This window comes from Acanthisitta chloris, unplaced genomic scaffold (genome assembly GCF_000695815.1).
Source record: "Acanthisitta chloris isolate BGI_N310 unplaced genomic scaffold, ASM69581v1 scaffold13965, whole genome shotgun sequence".
Classification (NCBI taxonomy): Eukaryota; Metazoa; Chordata; class Aves; order Passeriformes; family Acanthisittidae; genus Acanthisitta; species Acanthisitta chloris.
Genome location: NW_008675522.1, coordinates 48,550 through 74,917, shown reverse-complemented (window position 1 = coordinate 74,917; position 26,368 = coordinate 48,550). Strand labels below are relative to the sequence as shown.

At 44.7% G+C, this 26,368-nt stretch overlaps 1 protein-coding gene across 1 annotated transcript in view; it reads left to right on the top strand.

Moving 5' to 3' along the window:
* Positions 1–25,736, top strand: part of METTL24 (methyltransferase like 24) — a gene marked incomplete at its 5' end in the record, with an annotated part of 28,297 nt that extends 2,561 nt beyond the window's left edge. Inside the window, 3 exons of the mRNA XM_009075788.1 lie at positions 1,235–1,374; positions 7,299–7,527; positions 25,266–25,736. Coding sequence (XP_009074036.1) covers positions 1,235–1,374; positions 7,299–7,527; positions 25,266–25,580 — 684 coding nt within the window. The remainder of the gene's footprint in view (positions 1–1,234; positions 1,375–7,298; positions 7,528–25,265) is intronic.
* Positions 25,737–26,368: the final 632 nt, after the last annotated feature.

The following is a 26,368-nucleotide window of genomic DNA, read 5'->3' as shown; positions in this document are numbered from 1 at the left end:
CTTCTCAGTCTTTGCTTTCCTAACTGCATGTTGGCAGCCTGTGCCCTGCAACCCCTGAATTTGATGGCTGAGCTGCATGTGGTTTGAAAAACCCTTCAAGAACCAACTGTAGATGCTGGTGCAGAGTGACTCAGCCTTTCAGAAGCAGGCACAGCTTTGGTGCTTCCCATTACCTCCTTACCACTGCTACAGTGACAGCAGTACAAATTATACTGGCTCCCCATCACCTGCTGCGCTCTGGCTCCTGAGTTCTGGAAGGTGTGCAGGGCTCCCCAGCACTGTGCCTGCCTTTCTAGAGTGGGCCTGGAGGAAGAGGATGGTGCAGAATGATGTGTCAGAGCCTGGGGGTGAAGTGCTGCTGGGCAGACAGGCAAAACTGGTGCCGCAGAGCTCCTGCGTAGCATGTCACTCACAGGGCCATGGCTTTGTTGGCTCAGCCTGTGCTGTGTTTCACCTGCTCCAGGCTGCTGCTCAGCTGCTAGCAAAGCTGACTTCACCCCTCAGTTAAGTGTTTCTTGACACTTCCACGTTTCTGATGAATCCAGTGTGTTTTCAGTCTTTGCTTTCTTGGTCTGTACAAGAGCTCTAACTTAGTGTTCCTCCCTGCAGGGTCTCTATCTCTTTTGCAGGGTTCTTATCCTGGCTTTAGACTCTAGGCATCTAAGCCAGCTCAGCACGGGGACACATGCTATGATTCCTCTGTTTGGTTGAGCACTTGCTTAAATCCCTTTGTTGTTGGAGAGGGCATGTGTTGGGGTAATGATTAAATCCCTTCTGGAACTGAGATGCAGGATGCTCTGGATAAGGTGTACAGCATACATTGCAGTGACACTGCAACCTGTGATTGCAGTCTTGAGTCATAACATGATTTTAACATTTTTCAGGATGCAGAATCCACTCCGAGGTTTGAAAAGAAGAAAAGAACCACAAACGTTTGAATATGAAAACATCTTTTCCTCATGGAAAAATGATTTTGGATATGGTGCTAATGCTTAATTATTTGCTTTTCAAACTGCATTGCTCCCTGGGGGATTATGTAAGCCTTAAATTTCACCAAGCAGAACAGACAAACAAGTTAAAAATCATCAAATCTCTATAGCCATGTATCAGATTGACAATCAGATTTAAATGAAGCCAATTAACATTCCTCTTTTTTCCACTCTCTCCCCAGAAGGCGAATTAAAAACAAATTAAAAGTGCTATCTTAAAGTGAAACATCCTTTGATTTCCACAGATTTCATGTGAACACATGAACCTTAGCAGCCTAAATGGGTACTCTGAAACCACAAAAAAGCCCTGGTCGATCTGTCTTGACGAGAGGTTTAGCCTCGTTCATCGAATCAGAAGCAAGCAATGCCGTCTCTATTCACTTGGGTAAGTGCTCTCTTTGAAACACAGGAAATTGTTTCATGACCGGTAGCTTAAACAAGCCCTGTAAATCCAACACAGGCTGCAACAAGGTTATCTTCTAAAATACAGACTTTGTTCGGGTGTGTTTGTTAAATGTTGATATGCCTCTGTAAACTTGTTTTTAGGGAAGACCCTTATTTCACGAGGTTCTTTATTTTCCTTTGATTTTCTAATACTAGTATGAAGACAGATTGCTTAATGGTGAGTAGTAAGTGGTAGTTCATTTAGAGGAAGGTGGGGATTAAAGAGATAAACTAAGGAGTCTACAGCATCTTCCTTGAGCCGAGATGGCTTGCATAATTGCCTGGTACTTCAGCAGCCTTACGTGTAAAACTTCATTAACCGCCCCGGGACAAAAGAGTACATTTCCATCTGAAAGTACATTTGCTCAACACTTCAGGGGTGACATGTGCTGAAGTGATTGTAATAAAGGCAGTTGTGGCTTTATTTTAAAATGTTTGTAGTGTTTATGATGTTTACAGCACTTGAGATTGAAGTCTTCACTCTTCTCAGAACAAGTGCTTTCACAGGTAGCAAACCCACAGGTGCAGCCTGTTTCCCTGCTAATAAAACATTCTGCTTCCCAGGAGGGTGAGGGAGGTCAGTCCTCAGAGTACCTCAGGCCACTGGCCTTTTATATTACCCATCAGCACACAGGGAAATGATTGCCTGGATCTGGAGCTCGTTTCATGCATACCAACACATAGCTATGCCTAATAAAACTGTCTTTGCTGTCCTGGGAGCCACCTTTGGATTAGAGGTAGATTGGAAGGCTTCATCTCCCTCGAACCAGTGCAGTTTGTTGCTGTGATTTGCTGCTGTGGGTTTACAAACGGTGGGTAGCAGGGAACGGTGTCTGGGTGGCATTTCTCAGTGATTAAGTACATGGCTGTTAACAGCAGCAATTAGTGTGAAGTGGATGTAGAGTGCACTGCAGTCAAAGGGAGTGTTTTTGGTTAATTTGGGTGGGTTTGTATTTGGGTTGAGTTTGTATTGAGCTGTAAAGGCCAAGGTCCTCAGAGGGTGAGGGGCTCTCAGGTTTTGTTCAGCTGCACTGCTCTGTGGCAGAGAAATAACATGCCCCTTGGAGACAAATCACATACACAGAGGGAAGACTCCTTTTAACTACTGTTGCTTCTTGTTTTCTTTACTGTTCTTTGCAATCTATTTCAAATATACTTACCTGGTATTAATGCAAAATAAGGTTTAGATGATTTTTTTTCTTCTCAGCTTTTCATGTTTCTCTGAAAGTCAGGAGAGATGCTGGGTTGCCTCACACTCAGTTCCAGACTTTACTTGCTTAGTCCTGGTTTACTGCCTGAGGGCCATTCTAGTAGTCAGTAGGGAGAGGCAGGCACAATCAGGTGGAAAATCAGCTAAGCTAAATAACATTCTGGAAGGTAGGTATAGCTTTCCTTTGATTATAGAGAAAGCTTGGGATAATATGGCTGTTGACTTTAGGTATCTTGGTAAAGTACTCAAAGTTCAGTGGAATTAATCTAGACCTTGCCCTTCAAGCTACATGATTATTAACTTTAGACCTGAGCTCCTGCATTAATGTCCATTTTCCCTGTTGCTATGGTTCAGCTGTGGGTTGAGAATGGTAATTTTGTTGAATTGGCCAGTAGGCAAAACACAGAGTTGTTTTTGTCTGTGCTAGGAAATGCAGATTTGGCACGAAGCTGACCAGCACAAAGATATCATTCTAATGGCTTTGAACAAACCTGAGCTAGTGTGTATACCAGTGCTTTTTATGTGGTGCTGTTTTGCATATGGTGCAGGGAGCCTGAGTGCCAGATTTTCTGTACTGAGGGAACAGTAGGGCTTAGCAGAGATTGAAATTGATGTTGGCTTTCCTGTCAGTCATCAGATACACATGTGCAGTAAATAACCAACTGTGATGCATCACATGAAACTGCTGAAAAATAAAAGGGAAATACTTGAGGTTAAGGAGATGCCATCTTCTATCAAACAATTTACTTCTGCAGCCTCTGGAGCTCATTGCTGCATAATTCTTCCTCCTGACTCGCTTCCTTTGGTTGATGACAGGCAGAAAAGTAATTTTCTTCTGAGTAAGACAAAAATCCCTTTAAACATTTTAGTTATCTCATACACTTCATAAAGAGCAAGCAGGGAGCAGCTGCTTCCAATGAAGAACGTTATCTGTGGAGAGTATGGATGGAGGACAAATGTGAAAGTTCAGCTGAGTGTTACTGGGAATCCTGAATTGAATCCATCTATCATTAAAACTGGAACAAAACATGCTGCTTAGGTTTTGCCTCCTCAAATGCTATGGAAGAGGTTACTTGTGAATGGGAGCAAGCAGTGTCTGGAACATCTGGGGATCTTTTTAGATTAGTATTAGTTGCTTCCACTGCTGGGAGGCAGCAATGTTTTTGCTTGGGGCACAGGATTTCCCAGTGTGATACATAATTGCAATATGCATTAGTGAACTCTAGTTATTAGTGCTAAATCTGCTTAGATTAAGCTAAGTCAGTTACAAACACCACAGGCGGGCACTCAAGCTGGGATAACATAAATGAATAGGATTTCAGAAACTTACCAGTAGAGGTTTAAAGAGTCTCACTGCAATACAGTATAAATGCCATTTCAGGTGGATCCTAAAGCATAGAGGCTTTAGTTTCCAGGCAGTGTGTGCTGCTTTTTTTCCCAAGCTGCAGAGCTCAGTTATCTTCTTTTGAAAAAGAAGTGGAAGGAATGCAGAAAGAAGGGGAACACAGGAAGGGAAAGCTGGACCTTACATACGTCTTTTTGTAGCTCTGTCCTGTGGTCACTGTGTTCGCAGTTATCAAGCTGAGTCAGCCACAGGTGTCCACTAGAGCTGTGCTGGAGGAGACAAAGCAGCTTTTGTGCCCCTTATGCACTCGCTGCGCTCCTGGATGATGCAGGGGCCAGTGTGATGCTTTGTTCGGTGCATGCTGCAGCTCAGTGTTGCTTCTGAGTGCAAGGCTTTGTGTGCCGTGACCCTCTGTGGACCCTGGGAGGAGGGAACAGCCTGGGGACACTGCTCCCTGATGTGCTGTGCTCTGTCCCAGGTCAATGTCCCTGTCCTGCTGCCTGCAGGGAGCAATGCCAGCGAGCCCTTCCTTTGCACCCGCACACAGGCTGGGAGAGACACCCTGCAGGTGCTGTTTCTGCTGCTTTACCACCTCTACCTCTGCTGCAGGGCACTGTGTGCAGCTCTGTGACCAAGCTCCCTTCTCCTTTACTGTAAAACTAGGTCAGTGTCTGATTTTGTGTCATGTTTTATTTTGCTGTTGGTGGAGGCAGCAGCTGCTCTCTCCTGATGCTGGGGCAATGCCTCTAGTCTTCTGTGATCTCCACACCTTTCTTCTAAAATCATGATGCCTCTTTAAGTGAGACAAAAATCTTTCTTGGTAGACCTGATTTACTTATCTTTTTCATGCTGCATCATCCCTTAGCATTATCACATGTGAGCCACTTTCAAACCAGTTTCTTCGGAGATGACATTATTTTCTCTCCAATTGTTGTTGGCTAGATCTCTCTTCAGGCATAAATTTGAGTGCCAGAAGATGTATCAGCCCCTGTTTTACCCTCATCTGTATGTTTTTCTGTTTCCTACCACTGAACCTGTCTTTGCAGTCCACATGAGTAGCAGTCTGTTTGGAGACAGCCTGAGGTTTGTCTACACCAAAAGCATCTGGCCCTCTGGATTGTACCAGCTGGTGTGGTTGGTTAGAAGTGTCACGGACACATGTGGCTGTTGGTTGCTGGTAGGCTCATCACTCTGATGCTGTAACAGTCCCCAACAATTCACATGTTGTTCATTTTTTGCCAGCTTCTCATTCCTAAGGGATTACACTAGTCTTTGTCCATCAGTGTCCCTTCTGTAGAAAGCCACATGCAAACAAATATGTCGATTCACTTAGTTAACTTCTGAACTTTTTCCTAATGTGCGTTGAATGTATTCAAAGAAAACTCCTCTCTTTTCCTCCTACGACTGTATGCGTTGGAATCCTGTGAAACAGAGTTGTTATTAAAAGTACACTGGGTAGTTTTTGCAAACCCTGTCTCCTCCTGCTTTCCCAGGATGGGTGAAAGGGAAGATGGTTGAGGAGAAGACCACCTAACAGGGCATCATTGCACTGCACTTAGCCAGTGTTGCAGCAAGTGTCATACCATATTGGGAACTTCCAAAACATATGCTGCTCCAAACATTGTTTCATGAGTTGGATTCATTTTAGTTTACCAATATATCTATATAAGTCGTTTAGTGCTGGCCTAATGTCATACCAGTGTAGCATGTTTTAAAATGTATCCTATTTTATGTACTGATGTGAATAGCCAAAATTATTTCGGACTCACACCATTTCTAAGGATAACTGTGGTGTAGTGTAGCAGGTGCTCTCATAATACCTCGGAGCAGTGCACTGTAATCATAGAATTTTAGGGGTTGGAATGGACCTTACAGAGCATCTAGTCCCAATCCCCTGCCATGGGCAGGGACACCTCCCACCAGAGCAGGTTGCTCAAGGCTCATCCAACCTGGCTTTGAACATTGCCAGGATTGAGGCATCTACTACCACCCTGGGCAACCTGTGCCAGTGTCTCACCACCCTCACAGGAAAAAACTTCTTCCTAATAGCTAACCTAAATTTTCCTTCTTTCAATGTGTACTCATTGCCCCTTGTCCTGTCACTGCAGCTCCTAACAAAGAGTCCCTCTCTGGTTTCCCTGTAGCCCCTTCAGATTCTGGAAGGTGCTATGAGTTCTCCACACAACCTTCTCTTCTCCAGGCTGAACAGCCTCAACTTCCTTAGCCTGTCTTCATAGGGGAGATGGTTTTGTGCATGACAAGTAAATGCTGTGCTGTTAGTACATAATGGATAGTCTCAATTAGTACAACTTCTTGCAGTGCTGATTTACAAATCTTGATTCCTTTCTCAGTGCTACAGGTGTGTATACCCAACAGCACCATTTTGATTAAGTTTAATGTTTAGTGCATGATTTGAATCACATTTGGAATAAGCCTGGGGGGAGTAGGAATGAAAAGCACATCTCATTTTATGTGGAAGGGAAGGCCTGTGGTCCAGATGTGATTGCAATGGTAAATACTATACTTTTTTAGTTTTAGTGCACCCTGGGCAAACCAATGGGCTGTAGGAGGAGGGTGTGTAGCACAGCCTTGTAAGATACATCTTCTCCTCACAGAGGTAGGGACTGAGACAGTACTGCTGTATGATGGAGCTGGAATTTTTTTGCTTCTTTGGGGTCTTTGCCAAATAAGCAACAATCTTTCTCTTAGGTCTATGTAACAGCTCTGCTACTGTTGTAAGACAGTTATTTTTAAATTTGCTTTTTTCATTCGTGTCTTCCTGTGCACACAGAGGCATTTGGTTCCTGTGGCTTGGCCATACTGGTGGTCATTGTGGCTCATCTGTGTAACACCAGATTATAGATGAGGTGTGAAATATGGCAGATTTTTACAAAACCATCTTGTATAAACTTTAAATGTATGTGCTCTTCTGCTTATGTCCTGGTTATTGGAAGTTTATGCAGTGGGGACTAAGGAGAGTGTTGCAATCTTGGCAAGGAAAAGCAAATTGAAAATAAAGAAATACATGTAAATATAAAATGTGATTATGAATAATGACAACACAAAGGTTCTAACATTTAATTTACTTTCTTATAAATTTTGGCAACTTCTGACTTAAGAAAAAGCTCTTTGTGAAGCTTATCAGCCTAGCTAAAAGTGATTTAGTTCTTGCCTTGAAAGGAGCCCTTCATTCCAGTCATACTCTATTGAGCTTGAGTTCTCTGCTGAAGTTAGTTCATCCTCAGAATGTTATACTCCCTAATAGTTGTTTTTGCAGCATTAATAGTTACATCTTTATTCTTTTTCATAGTCTAGGCAATGATGACAACCAGTTTGAGATCAGCATGGCCAACAGTGGGTGTGAGGTGCATCGCTTTGACCCCAGCATCAAGTCAGCACACATTCAGGAAGGTCAGCACCTCTGGTATCATCGTCTCTCCATCGACTGGAGGGATCCCAACCCAGCCATAGCTGCTCACAAACTTCACAGCAACACCAAGAAGCTGGGCACAATCTTGAATGAATTTGGACATCAGAAGGTAAGGACTTGGGGGTCAGGTTTCTGACTGCAGGATTAGGTGTTGGGAAAGCTGCAGAACTTCCTCATTGCTGTCTAAGGAGTCTGTGCACTTTCCAAGGTTTTCTCCTGATAATGGGTCTTTCTTTGGCAGTACTTGACTGGGGAATGAGATGCTGGAAAGTAGTGCTGCAGAAAGGGACCTGGGGGTCCTTGTCAATGGCAAGTTAAATATGAGTCAGCAGTGTGCCCTGGCAGCCAGGAGGGCCAACAGTGTCCTGGGGTGTATCAGGCTGGTCAAGGAGGTGATTGATCTCTGCCAGCTGGTCAAGGGAGGTGATTGTCCCACTCTGCACTGGTCCAGCCTCCCATTGAATATTGTGTGCAGTTTTGGGTGCCACAATGTAAGAAAGATATAAAGCTATTAGAAAGCATCCAAAGGAGGGCTATGAAGATGTTGAAGAGCCTTGGAGGAAGCCATCTTAGGAGGAGTGGCTGAGGTCGCTTGGTCTGCTCAGCCTGGAGAAGAGGAGACTGAGAGGGAGACCTCATCACTGTGTACAACTTCTTCATGAAAAGAAGGGGAGGGGTAGCACTGACCTCTTCTCTCTGGCAACCAGTGACAGGACCCAAGGGATTGGTCTGAAGTTGTGTCAGGGAGGTTTAGGCTGGATATTAGAAAATGGTTCTTCCCCCAGAGGGTGTCTGGGCACTGGAACAGGTCCCCAGAGTAGTGTCACAGCACCAAACCTGACAGAGGTCAAGAGGTGTTTAGATATGCTCTTAGGCACATGGTGTGATTCTTGGGGATCTTCTGTGCACGGCCAGGAGTTGGACTAGATGATCCCCAAGGGTCCCTTCCGGCTGTGATTGTGCTGTGATTCTGTGATTTCTTGTAGCAGTGCCTTTTCTGTCTTGCTTTTTCTGTGTGCTGGTAACAGCCACCTTGATTTTAAATCACTAGCCACATACTAAATACTTCCACTCCTCCTCCCTTCCTTTTCGCTTGAACTAGGTGGTGATATTGGGTGCTAGTATTTTTAGACCTGTGGAAGTTGTGGTCTTTGCCTGAGTATGAACACTAAACTCTCACAGCCAAGTTTATAAAGAGAAAAAAAATATTTGCCACAATAATTAGAAGAGAAGAGGTAATGGGTAGTTTGCTTATATTTTCAAGGTCACTGGTCCTAATTACAGTCATCAACAACAAAAACATCCTGTTTTGACATTGGCAGAAATCTGTGGGGATTTTTTTTGGCATTTCTCAGTTTGTTTTAAAGAAACTGTAAAGACGTCAGAAATCTTCAAGTCTGAAATAAATGTTGCCAGAATACACTTGAGGAATTTACTTAGGTTGCTTTTAAGAGAGTGTTTTCTTCAGAGGATATACAACATGAATTCAAATGCTAATATACTTCATTGCCTGCAGCTAGTTCTGCTTGGCTTTGTTTTTTTAAGAAATAGGCAGCCTGGGCTAAGGAAGAGGTTTTCTGTAAGCTTTACAAAGCAAGCAGTGCAATGTTTGTTTGGTTTGTTTTTTAAAAATGCAAGATGTCCTTTTCAGTTCACTTCTTGATTTTCTTTAATATTTTATTTTAGTTCAGCTCTACTGATTGGTCCATTTTGAAGATAAGAGCAGAAAAAGAAGCCTTTTCCTACTTCTGAGTCATACTGTAACTATACTAGGCTGTGTGTTAGTGAAACATCTGGGGAGGCAGAGATGGCTTTCCTTTGATGTGTGCTTTACATTGTTTGTTTTGATTTTAGAAGGATTAGTCACAGAGCAAATAATTAATGACCCAATCCAGAAGAAGTGTACAAGTCTTGTGATATACCAGTCCTGCTGAGAACAGTCAGTCTCAGGCTATCATGGTAATACAGAGTGATTGTAAGGCCTTCTGTGAAGGAGAAGGATGCAGTGATGAATTCTGAGTATGTCACTTTCTGGGTGAGAGTTAGCTGACATGGCAACCACCGGCTGGAGGGCAGCCAAGGCACACCACATGCAACCAGGCTTTGCTCTAGCTGTGCACACATGGCATGGGGTTTGGTTAAGTGTTTTGGTGCATCATCAACAGTGCTCACAGAGCATCTGGGTAGCTCCCCTGTGCAAAACTATGGCTTAGTGAAGTCAGGAGCCAACTTTCTCCTGCTGAGGGTAAAGCTGTTACACACTGTGTGACCTTCTGTTACTTCATACTTGTGAAATACTTCAATGGACTGACTGTCCTGATGTTATTCTGTTTAGGTTTTCTTTAATTTAGAAAGCAGCCTGAGAAGTTATATGTTGTGTAAAGACACCAATAAGCTCAAATTTATGAAGAGAACATCAGAGTAAACACTGTGACATTCAAGTTTTCACTCTTCTGGTGAATGTGAGTGGAATGTTCCCTTGACTGAATAAATAAGTTAATTCAAAACAGTTTCACAGAATATTTTCCCAAACACTTTTTTTTTCAATTAGAAAGTTAAAACATACTCCACATCCCTTTCTTTTTAATTTTTAAAATCCATCTGCCTACTCTCAGCATTGTTCCATTCCCACTTCAAGGCAGGAATTCCAGGCAGTTGTATTTGAAGTTAATGCTTCATTTTCTCCTTGCTTTAGTCTTTAAGTTTTGGGACTTGATCCAAGACCCTACAAGTGACTGAAACCATTTCCACTGATGCTAGAGGCTTGGGATCAGGCTGATGAAGACAGCACAGCCAAGGCCTCCTGAAGTTCTTGCTGTTGCAGCCTTGAAAAGAAAACATGCAATTTGGGGGTTTTGTGTGCAAGAGAATCAAAGAACCTGGTTGGGCTCGTTTATACCCTGACTCAGATGACTGCTGTACTGCAGTCAGTACTGGGACCTCATCCATAGAAAGGGAAACCTATCCTGATATGGCAAGAAATACAAACATTTTTTGGTGGTAGAGTGGATTTGAGGAAAGATTAAAAGCACTTGATCTTTCTAATGGGCTATGTGTCATAACAGTCCTCAGTTCTCTGAGGAGTGTAATTAGCCTGGAGGTAGAGGACTTACCTAGTACTATATTAGGATGTGACTGACAAAGGAAACGTAGTCAGAGTGTTTTTGGGAACTATTAGAGTGTGAAATCTCTTAAGCTCTACAATAATCTCCAAAGGATGTCATGAGTCTTATTTCCTGGTATACAGATCTAAACTGAAAATTTACTGTGTATCTTCTGAGAGGAGCAATATTTTATCAGCCACAGGAAGGGATAAAGATGTAAAAATTGATCTTGCTCATTTTCCCTTCCCCCCTTGCCCTCAGGTTTTTTTGCTGAACATGCACACTAGCTCACTGCTGGTGAACAGTGGAACAAAGAAAGAAAGCCACTGAGTGCACATGATTCTCTCATTGCAGTGGAGTTTAGTGATGGATGGATGGGGAGCTTCCTTCTAACAGAGTCGTTGGATAATTCAAGTCTGAAGGGATCTTGAGTGGCCTGTCCTTTGCTCAAAGCAAGGCCAGCTGTGAAATCAGACCAGATTGTTCAAGGCTTTATCCACTCTGGTCTTGAAAACCACAGAGTTTTCTCCAGAATAGAGACTGCCCAACGTCTCTGGGTCAGCTGTTGTCCCGCTGGACTGTTCTGATCATGCAAATGTTTCTCCTTATATCCAGTCTGAAAGCCCCTGATTTCAATTTATGTCTATTGCCTCTTGTCATACTTTTATGTGCTGCTGAAGAGCCTGTCTCTACTGTGTTGATGACGTCTTTGTAGGCTCTACAGGCTGATGTTCCCCTCCCCCCAACAAAGCTATCTCCTGCCTAGGTTGAACAACGCTCCATTCCCCCAGTCTCTCCTTGCAGCAATATTGATAGGTCCAGCTGAACTTGCCTCAGTTGATCATTGTCTGTGTTGTGTTGTAGGAACCAAAACTAGATGTAGGATCTAGATGCACTTACGCAAGTGCTGAGTACAGGGAGATAATCACATTCCTTTGTCTATGGGCTGTTCTCCTGCTAATGCATCCTGGGATGCTGTTGGTCTTCTTTGCACCATGACCCCCAGGACCTTTCTGCAGAGCTGCTCCCCAGCCAGGCAGGCAGTCACCAGCTTGTACAATTATAGGGAATCCTTCCTCCCCAGGTGCAGGACTTGGTGTTTGTCCTTGTTGAATTTCATCCTGTCAGTCCATCCTTCCAGCCTGTCTGGGTCCAGAGCAGCTCTAGAGTGTGTGTATTGGCCGGTATCATCCATAAATGTGGCAAAAGTATCACCTAACACCTCTTCCAGGTAACTGATAGAGGTGCTGAACAGGATGAATCCTAGTGTAGACCCTGTGGCACTCATAACTGACCTCCAGGTAGAGTACAACCCATTAACCACTGTTCATCCAGACTGTAACACCCTGACTTGGATATAGGACTACTGTGGGAGACAGTGTCAAGTGTATATCCCAGTACTCTTCTAGACCAGTCACAGCTGGTTCTGTGGTCTTCCAAGGAGATCATCAGACTTAATTTCACTTACAGTGGGTCTAAGTCATCTGTCTAAATAAACCATTCACCTGGCCCCAGCACAGACTGATGTTCTGTATGGTATCAGTGTCATGCTCAGAAGGTCGCTATGTGGCCCAGATTTTAGTATGGAATAAAGCTATAAGGGAAGGTCCATATTGAATTGTGAGCTCACTCCCCCAACTCTAACATTATCCCCTCTACAAAAATCCTAACCCTTAACCAGAAATTCAAACCAAGCTGCTACATGTATTCTGTATTCCAAAGATTGTGCTGCAGTTAAAAACCTTTGACAGAAAGGCCCTGAGCAGCAGAAGAGTTCATTTTGTCCTGAATGGGCATGCATGAGTAAATCATGCATGTTCACACACACAAACTCTTATTTCAGGAGTAGTTTTCCTCTCTCTGGAGCTCTGTAGGACAAGTCTCATGTGAGGCCCTCACTAAGTGCTGTGAATTTGCATTCCTTGGCAGTGTGGCTCAGCAGCGGATGAAATGGTTTCTTGTAAAACAAATTAGGCTGGAAAGGAGAATCTGAGAGTGCAAAGTGAAACCTTCATTTAACCAGGCAGTGCTCATAGCTGTAACTTCCAGGGGACAGCAGAGTTGCATTCAACTCCTGCCATTCAAGTCATCTTGAACAAATTGTGTAAGAGACCAAACTGTTTAATTGTTCATTATAAAAGAAATGCATCTTTACATCCTGATTTTGATTTGAAGGCTTTAATTTACCTTGGCTCTTCAGGAAGATTTTTTTTTTCCATGACAACTTGCCTAACAGATATCTGCTTTGTTTTATTGAATAGGCTTGGATTTAGGGTTTCAAAAAGAAAAACCTCCTTCCCGACACCTGTTACTCAATACTCAACTTCAACAAACATTATACCCTGAAGTCACTTTGATTAATAACCTCATCTCCTCCTAGACAAGTCATTTACCACTTGCTCCTCTCCTAAAGCAGATACTATACAGTCTATTTTGTGCTGCACTTTCAGCTTTGTGAAGACTGGTGTGAAAGAGCAGATATTAAATAAAAGATTGAGCATTTTGGTTTAAAATCATCTCTGTTGGCAGTACACAAATAAATATAAAAGTCCAGGGAAAACTGTATAACAGCTTAGTTATTCATGAAGGTTTTATGAACAAAACAAAAAAATTACTTCTTCAGGTCAGGAAATGTCCATGTTCAAGTGTTGTAGCAAACAAATCCATGCAATTATTCTTTACTGTGCACGTCTCAGGACTGTAGGGGCCAGAATAGGCTTTTGAATTCTTGATCCTGGCTAAACAAAATCATTTAACTTTGATTATCCCTTGCAAGGGTAGACTTAGGTATTGCACAGGGAGGCTGGGAGTTAGTTACTGTGAGTTATGTTCACTTAGGAGCTGCTGCATCCAAGTTCAATGTGTGGATGCCACCAGTGTTTATACACTCAGCTCAGATGTCATCTTAACTCACAGAAGGTCCTCAGTAGCAGCTGCTGAGCACCTGCAGAGTGGTCTGTGCCCTGATGTGGAAGCCTGAGCTCAGGGTGAGAATCCAGGAGCTCAGAAGCCCAGCAGTTCTTGCAGGGAGGTGACTCCTTGTCACTGTTTCTGCTGCAGCTGGGGAACAGTCCCCTTCACCTTGCTGGAGCAGGAGGCATGAATTCAGATCTGCTCTGCTGCATGTGGCTTAGTGTCAGAAAAAACAAATGAGACCAGATCTCTTGAATTATTGCATCACGAATCCTTAGGCAAACATTTGGAGTTCTGTCTTCAAAGGACTTAATTTTTTCATTGCTTTTCATGCTTATTTGGGGCTTTTCCAGAATCTCAATTCTAGAAGGAAAAAACCCACCCTTCATCTGATTTTTAGCCTCATTATTTTCACATCCAAGTTTTCTCATGCAATCAGTGGTCTTCAGGCTTAAGTGGCCCTTTTTCTGCAGCTGTTATTTACCATCCACATATAGTTGTGAAGAACAGCCTTTGCTTTGGTAGGGTTATCATCCTGGCCTCTCTAAGTCTTCTTCAACATGAGACATCCTGTATTTCCTATAATATCTTATTAGTGTTGAGCTGCCCCTCCTGCAGCTGGAGCATCAGCAATCAGCACTATTCAGAATCCCAATGGTATCCGTGCTAAGGCTCAGGCTGTAACTGCCTTCTTCCCCATCCTTCCCTGGAAATGTCTGCACTGATACTGCTTGTCATCTTGTTAGCTTTCTTTGTGACCATCTCTTTGGCATATCAGTTTCTGAATGGCACAGTAGAAAGAATTTTGTCCCAGAGCTCTGAATTTTTTTGAAGTGGAAATGGCTGGTCCTGACCTATTTGTAATACAAGTGACTCTGCACAGTAAAGTCCTGTGTTAGCACAGGAACCTTTTGCATCAAGCAGATGGAATATCATAGCAGTTAGAGCTTCTAGTCTGAATAAATGACCTGCCGTGGGATGGAGTAGCATGGAACTCATCATCATTAACTTATATTTCTGCATTTGAAATAGCTGTTGAGGTCCTGTCAAACGCAAGTGAAACTGTTAAGGTGCAGTTTTTCTCATTCAAGGGCAGGTGTTTGAAACAGGCTGGATGATGTGACCTGTACATCCCAAACTGCCCTTCAGAAGTTCCTGTTCTTCTCTGTGGTCTGCTGTCCAAGGGAACTTGGGCAACTGTTTTGGGTTTAGGTGTCTAAGGTGGGGTGAGGTGCATCCCATCCTGAGTGACTTGCCCACAGACTCAGCTCTGTGCTCAGCATCTGTCTGTCTGAGGTGCTGTCTGTGCTCAGTGTCTGTCTGTGCTCAGCATCTGACAACTCCTGAGATGAGGATTTCAAAGTTGTGCAAACTGGTCTCACATGCCTGATTTCCATGCTGGTTGTGCTGAAAGGGAGAGTGCTGGAGATGATAACATTGGGCAGGCTAGCCAGAAAGTGTAGTATTTTTTTTAAGTCATCCCATTAGAGCAAAAGCTCAGAGTGCTGGAGAGTATTATTCTACAATAAGCATCTGCCTCTAGCTCTGCAATTTGATTTATGAGTTCTTGCGAGACTTACTGCCTGTAACACACACATTTAAAGAATCACAGAATCAATTAGGCTGGAAAAGACCTCAGGTCATCGACTCTCACCTCTGACCTGACATGACCATGTCAGGCCCATTAGAGCAAAAGCTCAGAGTGCTGGAGAGTATTATTCTACAATAAGCATCTGCCTCTAGCTCTGCAATTTGATTTATGAGTTCTTGCGAGACTTACTGCCTGTAACACACACATTTAAAGAATCACAGAATCAATTAGGCTGGAAAAGACCTCAGGTCATCGACTCTCACCTCTGACCTGACATGACCATGTCAGGTAGACCATGGCACTAAGTGGCACATCCAGTCTTCCCTTAAACCAGAGACAGTGCGGTGACTCCACCACCTCCCTGAACAGCACATTCCAATGTCTAATCACCCTTTCTGTAAAGAAAATGTCCAACCTAAACCTCCCCTGGCACAGCTTGAGGCTATGTCCTGTTGCTATTTGCCTGAGAGAAAAGACCAACTCCCATCTGGCTACAACCTCCTTTCAGGTGGTTTAGAGAGTCTCCCCGAAGTCTCCTCCAGGCTAAACGCTCACAGTTCCCTCAGCCTCTCCTCACAGGACTTGTGCTCCAGATCCTTCACCAGCACTGTTGCCCTTCTCTGGACTCACTCTAGCACCTCAGTTGAGCACTGTTGCCACTTGTGAACCTCTTGTTTGGGGGTGTTAGTGAGTTGACAAATTTGACTCCATTTGCTGAAAAGAGGCAGTCAAACTGATGCAGATGTTTCCAGCTGCAGTTGAAAATGTTGCCTTCTGTAACCTTGTAATAGTTGCCCCTGAGTGATCTACAAGCTCCTGACACACAGTGTTTCTTTCCTGGATTGTATATTTCTTCATTTTAGGGCTAATGAAATCAAGGTGGTAATAGCTCTGCATTTGCTTAGTCAGCTGAGGCTGCTGCTGCCTAAACTATTTTAATTGTAAATAGATTGAAGAGTTTGGCTGCAAGGAGGAATGGGCTTGACAACCTCAGGTTTCTGGAAGCAAAGGTCTTTGGATGGTGATTTACTGCTCACCAGCTCTCTCTGTGCTGTATGCATGCAGTGCCTCATGCACATTCCTTTACAGGGTTTTCTCTTGGTGTCCCTTACATCTCCTTTTGCCTCATTTGAATTCTCTCCACCAGGAGCAGTTCTCAAGATACTGTTCAGAATATTGGTGTTTCTAGGGAGTGACCTGAAGGTGCTGTTTAGTATGCAATTGTCAGGCATGGAGGAAAGATCTTTTTAGTGATACCATTGGCTGAATGTGGTGCAATCCATAGACTTCTATTCCCATAGGAAAAAGGCTAGTGCAAGGTATGAATTGTAATGAAAGCATTGAAATATTGTGCTGTTCAAACAGAACTTAGGCAGGTCATCTTTAAAAAAAAAAGAGGCACTTTCAAAGCATATTATTATCTGCTAAAATTATAAAGGAAGGACATTTTTTTAGGGTTTTTGTTTCTTTGTTTTGTTTTGTTTTGTTTTTGCCTTTGTGGTAGTTGTTAAGACCCTTCAGAAAAAATCAGGTGTTAAAAATCTGCTTCCTCCCAGTTTTGCTAGAGGGCTGTGCAAACCGTGTTCAATTCCACCTTCTGTTTGACAGCAGTAGCAGTGTACCACTATTTCAGTGTCAAACAGTTGCATCCAGAAGAGCACAGCACTCACTGCAGGCACCGTGGAGTTCTCATTGGTATGCTGCTGCTGTAAGAAACCAGTCATTCCTGGTTCCCTCCTGCCAAAACTGAGGTTTGGCAGGAGCCTGGGGAACCTGCCCTGCTTCACAAGGTGGTACCAGATGCAGGGCACCTGCTGAGCTCAGACTTCCCAACTCCTGCTCAAGCCATTCACACTGGCTTAAGCACAGTGATGTGTATCTGTATGGTTTTAATTTGGCCAAGGTGCTGAATGTCTGCTCAGGGTGGTGGTCCGTGACATATCACTGGTTTAATGAGAATTGAGAGCAACCTCTTTCCATAAGCATCTTGGTTTTTCTCCACTTCCTGTCTTTCTCATAATTCCTAGGGAATAATGGACATTAACAAGCTCCTTAGATAAATGTCCTATCTTGAGCACCTAGGAGCTCTCTGAAAAAAAAGTACCATTTTCCCCCATTTTTGGTCCCTAGTAGCCCATCCTGTCATGGTTTACAAGTTCTTGCCATTGGAATTGGCCATGTGTTGTTTGAATACTTTCATCTTAGCATCTGGATCCTTTCTGGTCTCATTCTTATTCTGACAGCAGTTTAAGGTATCCCTCTGTTCTTAAAAATTTGAAATCCAGAGGTTGAAGGCTCAGCAGATCTCCTGCCCCTCCTCAGTGCCTGTCCCAGAAGAAATTTGAGTCATGCAAGCAAATCAGGGTGTTTCTTACTCATGTTTTCAGGAATATGCAGCTTCCTTCCTGAGAAATTTGAGTCATGCAAGCAAATCAGAGTGTTTCTTACTCATGCTTTCAGGAATATGCAGCTTCCTTCCTCTCATGGTTGCAAGCAAATAGCAGGATGGACAAACAGTGAGGCAGAAGAGAAGCTGGTTGGCACTTTGGACCAGAAATGGTGTGAAAAAAATAGATCCCCATGAAGGGATGTAGTCTTAAAGGACTTTATTGCTCTGGCTAGTGCAGATGGGAACCAAGTCCTCCACCAGATTTAACTGGAGTTATACCAGGGCTGCAGATTCTCATCCTGCAAGAGATGTTCATTAAGGTGTGGTAAACATTTCTTGAAGATGGGTGTTTGATCCCTTTCTTCAATTATTTACAAGATGTTCATTAAGGTGTGGTAAACATTTCCTGAAGAAGGCTGTTTGATCCCTTTCTTCAATTATTTATGTTTTGAAGGCCCCCATGGGCACTGTATTAGTAAACAATAGCAAGTCTTGCAGCCAAAATGCTGTTTACTGTGTGCAACCATTTTATGGTAGCCTAAGCCCTCTGTCCCTTGCTCTGCACACACACACTTGCAGGTCTTGCTCCTCAGGGCTTCAGAATCGATTGCTGCTTAAATATTTGCCTTCTATTGCAAACCTGCTGCACCAACTGCCCCCTCATCCCCTTGTAATTCTCGTGTCCTGTTGCTGCTGCTTTTCACTTTTGGGATGACAGGGATAATGTGGCTTTATATAAGTGTGGAGCTGGGTCCCACTGTCCTTGCTTGGTGCTGAGGCAACACAAACACACTGCAAATGTTTGTTCCCCTCTAATGACGAGACTCAAGGGTCTAGCGTACACCATCTATTCTTTTGAGTAAATATCCGTTCCCACAGGCATCCAGCAGCGTCTGGCAGAGAAGATCAAAAGAACAGAAATGAAAGGATTTCCCCCCCTTTGTGGGGGGAGTGGGCAGCAGGACATCTCCTGCGAGATTTGGTGGCTGAATGTGCTCTGTGCAAAGCAACTCGTGCACTCGCCCAGGACCGTGCACAGAGTGGCTGTGCTTCCAGCCTGGCTGCTGCTGGAATCAATGCAGTATTTAGCATGTCTGTTTGCAGCACAGGCTTTGCCCGGCAGAGCTTTTGCTGCTGATCAGGCTGTTACATAATTTAAGGTCAGGGTTTCTGCAGCTCTGTTGTGGGACTTTTCTCATTCGGGCAATCTAACCATTGGATCGAAGGACCTGGAAAGGGGATGTTGTTTTTATCTTTTAGTGTACAACAGGAGAGCCACGCAAACTGAAAAAGGTAACACAGTGCAAATGGGAGCTGGAGCACAGTGTTTCTGAGCAGAGGTGCATACTTGTGAGTTGCTGCCACTCTGAGCAGGTGAGGAGGTCACTATTTGGGGGCTTATGTCCTCATGGTGACTGTTCACCCTGTTTCCTCTGAGAAGGCATCACTGTGAGTTTTCAGCTAGTAGTGAGATTCCTGTTACCTGGAGACAGGTCTCAGTTTAAAGAAAGAGGGAAACAAGATCTTTGATGCTCAAGATTTTTGTGAGGGGAAGGTCTCCCTCAGCATTGTCTCTGTGCAGTGTTGGGCTGCCCCATGCAGAGAGCTTGTAGATCCTGTTCTCTGGGTCACTGTACAGGAACCTTGGTCTTGCTGGGTAGCAAGCTAGACAAGATGCCTGCCTTTAATGTCATTATAGTGCAGAGCTTGCTAAACCCATTAGACCTGTCTGAAAATCAATTCAGGCCTGGGGAGCTGTATTATTTTATGACCAGAAGATGATTAACGAGTGAGCTGCTGCCCCTGGCTGGTCCAGTGCCCAGTGTGAGTTAAGATGCGAAGATGCCAAAAAATAGTCCCATGGCAAAGAAAGGTGTTTGTGATGACAGAAGGTCACAGGGTTTCTCCTGTCCAAGTGCAGACAGTCATGCTGATCTCATAAAGCAGGTGGTGGTTTTTTTGTCCAGAGATTATTTTGTCCATTGGAAAAGTGGCATTGATAAAAGCCTCCTGCCAGGTAAAAGGCCTCTTCTCTGCCTGTGCACTGGAGTAAGAGGCATCGCTTAACTGGGATGGACTGGAGAGGGTGTATCTTTCTTTCTGTAATGGGTCTTCAGAGAGAAATTGCTTCCAGATGGAGCGAGTATGTGGGAAATGTCTTGGCATCAGAGACCAGGGGAAGAAGCAGGGAATGAAATTGCCAGGTTGTCTCCTCCCCTGGGCTGTGGGAGGGTCACTTGGGGTGCCTGCATAGATCCTTGCTGGGAACAGTTCCCCATGGGACTGCAGGAGTGAAGTGCTCGTAGTGCTCCTGAGCACACAGCTGAGATTGGTGCCTCCTGCATGTGCTGGGTGGGCTTTCAGGATGGGAACATTTGTCTGGGGCCATTACCACATCTGGCAAGCTGTTGCTGTGCTGACAGTTGGCTGTGAGAAAGTTAAGTCATTTGTTAAAATAAGATTTTGAAACATTTTCTCTTGTTTAAGTGGTAAACATAAAATTGATATCCTGCCCCTGCTGTATAATGCTTTCATGGAAGCACATCACCAGAACTGGGGGAAAAGACTGCTCTGTCACTCGCAAGGCTGTGGAGGATCAGTGGTGAGAGCAAAGAAGGAAGTTCTGCTGCACTCACTGCTGCTTTTCTGTTTCAGTGAGTGATGTGTACATTGTCTGAGCAACTACAACTGGACAGTTGCCCTTTACTGTAAAAAAGGCCAAAGACCATGTAAGCACCCATCTGCACCAATTGGCTCTGTGGCTTTGATGCCTTAAGCAGACACTTGAAGATGTGCCCAGTCTGTCAGGTTGGGAGTGAATAATCTCAAATGACACATTTGTCCCACAGTCAATTTGAAGCTGGCTGTAGGGACCACCGTGGAGGGGGATGTAAATGTGAGCAGGAAGGAAGGGAAGTAATTTGAAGGAGAAGTGCTGCTGCTTGGAGCTGTACATCCCTGATCAGTAGTGACTGACTTTTCTCCTGTTTTCAGTGTCTGTGTTGCTCAGACCATGCCCACAGCAGTCCTCACAGGAGAGATGGGATGTTTCCCTCTCCCACCGGTCGCAGGGAGCACTGGAGAGAGGCAGTCACAAGCTGCTGGGAGTGTAATTTGCTATTAGGCTACGTGGCATCCTGTCTGCCATCAATTACAGCCTCGGCTGGGAAGGAAAGGGAATGAAAGAGACTTTACATCCAAGCCATCTCCTACTGCTGAGGAGGGGCCGTGGATGCATTTTGAGAGGAAAGGAAGTGAGGGAAGTATCATGCTGAAACTTTGCAGAGAAAAGAGTAAGAGGAAAGCTACATTTGATAAAAAATACACTCAAGAACCTGTCGTTACCTGCAAAGACATGTGCTATTAAAATGTGAGTCAAACAGCTTTTTCTAGGCTTTTTTTCTCTGCTGAGACTAGAGAATTGTACTTAGGTGGAGAGGAGGAAAAACTAAGGCATAAGGCAGCAGAGTTTATCTTGCTATACAGCTGATGTCAAAACGGTAACTGGGTATCAGGGAGCCAGAGCAGAGAGTTGTTTCTCCCAGCCTGAAGTCCTGAGTGTAGCCCTGTGGTTCAGGAGGCCGAGGTGGTGCTGAGCTCTGTTCCTGTGCTGGAAAGCCATGGCCAGCTCTCCTCTCCCTGCTCCCCAGAACTGGAGCTCTCCTCCTTACCTGACCTGTAGGGCATTTGTTGGGTTTGCCTTTCCTGGCTGCCACTTCCACATGCTGAGCTCATGCTGGAAGTAATACAGCTAAATTGCTTCCTCCAGCTACTCACTCTCAATTGACTCTTCTCCACAGGGAGCTTTAAATGGTGCCCACGGGGCAGTGCAGAGCCTGAAATCCCCGTTAACCCTGGTGTTTCAAAAGCGATCAAGGCGAACAAGAGCTCTGATCTCTGCTTCAGAAAATGATGCACAGTTGTAACAAGTCATTACCCTAAAAAGAAGAAATGAGCCTTCATACAGTATGTGTTGACCTTCACTAACTAAACCACATTTTTTCAGCTGTTTTGTATGCTTGGTTGTGCATGAGCAGGGCCCCTTCTTTTTTTCCAAGTGTGAGTGGTACAATGCTGCAGTGCTTTTTCAAGGGAGCTAAACTGGGAAAAAAAACATTTAAAAATCCACATTTTTTACTTTTCTGTGATAACCTAGTTAGTCCATGGAGGATAAGAGGATTTGTGGAAGATAAGAGGAACCAGCCTTTGTGAGTGCTTGAAACTGACTGCCATACTTTACCTTCAGGCACTGTAGATCTTTGCCCTCCAGGATTTACTCGCAGTAGCAGATTCCAGCTGTGCTCCCACATGAATTAAAGCTCTGAATTTATAGATTTGTCCACTAATCCTTTCATTGGCTTTTTTGAATCAAAGCAACTGGAAGGTGATAGTGTATTTCTTATCCGTAGTATGCTGCTTATCACTGATGGTAAATATTTCCTGAGGTGTCTAATTGTCACAAAATGTGTGTTTGGTGTTAGCAGGATGTCTGTTACTCACTCAGATACTCTGACACAGCTGTTCTGCTGCTTATTTTATGTTATCCATGGCATAAATGGAGACCCTGGGCTGAGAGGGACACCTTGCCTGGAAGGCAGTCACAAAAGTTGGTGGGTAGAGACAGGTACCTTCTTCCCTCCAGGTCCCTGAGCAGTCCAAGGCACCAAAGGCAATAGTGAGTCTTGGGTTTGTGTATGCAGCACATCCCCACTAGCCTTGTGTCTCTTTCCTGGTTATTTCAGCATGTGTTTAAGCAGCTATTGTGGTAATTCTTTTTCTCCCACTGAAACATTGGTTAGCAGCCACTTTTCAGATGAGCTTTGCAAATACAGCACAGAGCATGCAGAGTGCCTGCTGAGCAGCCAGAGCAGCAGTTAGTGTCACAAGAGAAAAACAAACAAACCAGGATGATGGCTGGAAACATTACCATGGGAAAAAGATGTCCTACTGCTGCTGTAAAGTAGGATCATGGGAAAACAAAAGCAAACATTTCTTACCCTATCCGTCCACCCACCCTCCAATATCCAAGTAAAAAAGGAGTTTGAATGATTTGTCTGCTCTCAGAGTTACAGAAGTCTCCCAAAGATAAAAGTCTGTGGTTTCCTAAGAGCGGCAGCGTCAGTCCTATGGCAATTGCACCCATGTGGAATCACCTGCCTGCAAAATTGCATTACAGGTAGAGATGCAAGTTGGTATTTGAAAAATAAATAACCTATTTAAATGTATGAAGGAAAACGAGTGAGCTCACCCATGGAGCAGTTCTCAGCTGAAATGTCATGAGCAGCATGATTTACATTCAGCCTCCCCTTGAACCCAAAGGAGCTCTGTGTTCAACTGTTTCACTGACCCACGGATGGACAGACTGACAGGCTCTTTGTTGCAGAGGCAAGTTAGGAAATACCAGAGCTAAGGTTGTCTGTGCAACCTTCCTCTCTGCTCCCCATGTGGACATGCCACAATATAGGCTTTAATTCCATAATCCCTCGGTCATTTTCCACTGGCCCCTGCCTCCTGCAGTGTGGAGGAGGCACAATGCTGCCTTAATGAGCAGACAAGGAGTGGCTTGGCTTCTCATTATTCGGTCTGTGACCATGAACCTCATTCAAGTCCCACTCTCCAAGTCCTGCTCTGAAAATGCAGTGTTTTGTTTTCAGCTGTTTTACAGCTTGTTCCAGTGTTGTCTTGCAGCCCTTCAGGGGCACAGCCCTTGCACCCTGCAGAGGGTGTTCAGTGGTTAATACACTCATTTTACAGATGGAGACCAGAATGGGCAAGTGGTCAGTACCTCCTGATTCTTGCTATCCCATGCCTATGCACAGTGCTGGGGCACAGCCCCTGGGGAGGGCTGATGTTACTGTGAGTTCAGCACCTCAGCAGGTCAGACCCTGGTATCTCCAGTTAGCCATCCAGAGAACAAGGGAAGGTAGACATAGCCACCCCTTGTCACAGCCCTGTGGCTTCTGGCTATGGCCCATGCAAAGCAGAGCTCTGGTTGTTTGGGAGAAGTACTCACAGCACAACCCTTGCCCTGTGCCAGGGGCAGAGGGGTCTGTGAGCCAGGGCCTCAGCCTGCACAGACAGGACATGGTGTGACACCAGCGAGGTGTCCTGGGATGGTGCAGCTAAGGAAAGCAATTGCCTTGGTAATGCTTTTAATCACCTGCACAAATTTCTCTCCCTGCCTTTTTTGGTGCTATTAGGATAGGCTACCAGAGAGAATCTGAGGGTTTTGTTGGGGTTTTTGGGGGTGGATTTTTGGGGGATCTTTTTACTATTCTTGACTCTCAGTAAGTCTTCAGTTTTTCACTTCAAACGTATCTCAGGCATGAGCAGATGGGCAGAAGCAGCAGCTCAGGTGGAACTGGCACAGACAAACCCTACTCTCCCGGTGTGGGAGTTCCCCCTGCCTGGCTCTGGGAAACACAGACCCTTGAGCTCTGCAGCTTGTGGCCACTGCTGCACTGCAGTCACTGTTTTCTACCAGGTGTGAAATGGTGAGGAAATGCTCTGTTTTCATTAAAGCTAACAGCTCCCCACCCCCAGCTAATCTCCCAGCAAAGTCAGCCCTCAGTTGTGTTGGGCTGAGATTGCTCAATATCTCTCTACAAAACTAAATAATGGTCTAAAACTAGAACAGGGCACTTTTCTATTAGATCTGTTATTCACTTCAAATGCGTTCACAGCTTCTTTCCTACCATGCCCTTTTCTTTGCAGGAGCTGCCCTTAAAACCCTGTAGACTCTCTGGGTAATTATGTTTTGATTTGGTCCTCCTCACTCAGCACCTGTAGTGATGCCTGCAAAAGCTGGAGCCAGCAGCTTGGCTGAGGGCAGCTGGTGAGCTGAGCTGCTCATGATATTAATTTCACTTTGACCTTCTCTTGCACTTGTGTGGTGCTCATAACTTCTGGCACACAAGGACTCCACTCAACTGTGGAGCAGGTGATCACTGGTAGAGTGTTTTGTTATATTGTGGGATTTTGTGATGGAGAAATAAGGAACAGTGATGCCTTAGTGTCTTTCTTTAGTTAGGTGCATTTCATTTTTCATAGCTTTGATGCCACCACAAAATTTGTGAAGGAACAGTAACATGCTTTGGTCGTAGGAGGAGCTGCATCAGCACCTCGGGATACATGAGCTGTTCAGATGAGGAGCTGGGGGCAGGAGGGGAAGGACTGTGAACAGTCAAGCGTGAAACATCATGTGCTGCCTGTGCTAGTCCTAGTGTGCTCAGAGATTTTGTAGTCTACTTTTTTTAATACAAAATGAATTGTACATAAGAACAACTGTGCATGGTTTGTACATGTACATAAGAACAACATGGCCATGGTCAAGCCTGGCCTCAGGTGCTCCAGGCCATGAAGTTGATAAGAGGACTGGAACATCTCCCCTCTGCAGACAGGCTGAGGAAGTTGAGGCTGTTCGGCCTAGAAAAGAGAAGGTTGTGTGGAGACCTCATAGCACCTTCCAATATCTGAAGGGGCTGCGGGGAAACCAGAGAGGGACTCTGTTAGGAGCTGCAGTGACAGGACAAGGGAAAATGGGTACACATTGAAAGAGGGGAAATTTAGGTTAGCTATTAGGAAGAAGTTTTTTCCTGTGAGGGTGGTGAGACACTGGCACAGGTTGCCCAGGGAGGTAGTAGATGACCCAACCCTGGCAGTGTTCACAGCCAGGTTGGATGAAGCCTTGAATAATCTGGTCTGGTGGGAGGTGTCCCTGTCCATGGCAGGGGATTGGGACTAGATGATGTCTAAGGTTGATTCCAATGCCTAACATTCTGTGATTCTGTGTTACTGACTATAACTGCCAAGTTTCTCATTTTCACATAATAATGGTGCTTTTATTGCAGATTGATGTCCTCAAGGCAGATGTGGAGAGTGCTGAGTGGAAAATTTTGGAAAACCTTATCCTGGAAGATGTTGTGGAGCAGATAGGCCAGCTGGTCTTGGAGGTGCACATGCACTGGCCTGGTTTTGAGGTCAGTGGGAATGACAGCACTGTGGTGCGGTACTGGTACAGTCTGCTCCGGGAACTGGAGCTCAAGGACTTCAGGCTTTTCCATACCTACAAAGACTTATCAAAACCACAGATGTTTCTGAAAAAGGAAGCCTTTAACGCCAGTAGCTGTTACACACTGAGCTGGGTAAATACAAGATGGAAATAGCAGAAAGGAATTTATGATGTGTGACTGGGAGCCATCTGGCCTCGTAGCATTATTGAAGAGGACTCTGGCGTCACTGGCTAAAGTTGCTAAATATGAACACAGTGACTGCTAACAAAATGGACTGGCTTTTATATTTATACATTGTCAAAAGAGCTGGCACTAGGAGAAGATACATGGTGCAGATTTGTACAGCCAGATTTGTGTATTTGCCAGTGGCTACACTGTCTCAGGGGACAGAGGTTCCTGTAAAGGTTTGTCTGGGGGGACTAACAGCATAGCTTCTCCAGGCTACCCTGTGCTTGAGTGTGCTGACACATAGGGCTTCCCTCTGGGGCTGCCCCAAGAAGCTCTGCTGGCTGAGCTGTGCCAGCCCTTGGGCAGGAGAGTGCTCATGAGGAGGTGCCTTTCTAAGAAAGGGTCAAGTGTTACGTCTCTGTAAAGCAGTCATCTTTTATTTGCACCTTCTTTACTTTGGCCTTGTTTCCTATGGAACAAATTTTAGGCAAGAACAGTATGTTCTTGAACCCACTGGCAAATTTCAGCTGAATTTGGCAGAGGCAGAAATCACCACCAAACTAAATTCCTACCTATTTCTTTGAGCAGCTTCTGAGTGCTCTGACTTTGGCTCTTTAAGCCAGTCTGGCTGCTGGAAGCAAGTTCAATGCTTCTGACACAAGAGATGATGGGACAGAGACACTCAGCTGCAGGAAAAGCTGCTGCCAGCACTCCCCCTCCTCACCCTCTGGAGCCTTCACCCACAGAAGACAGGGCTTCCCCCGTTCATCTGC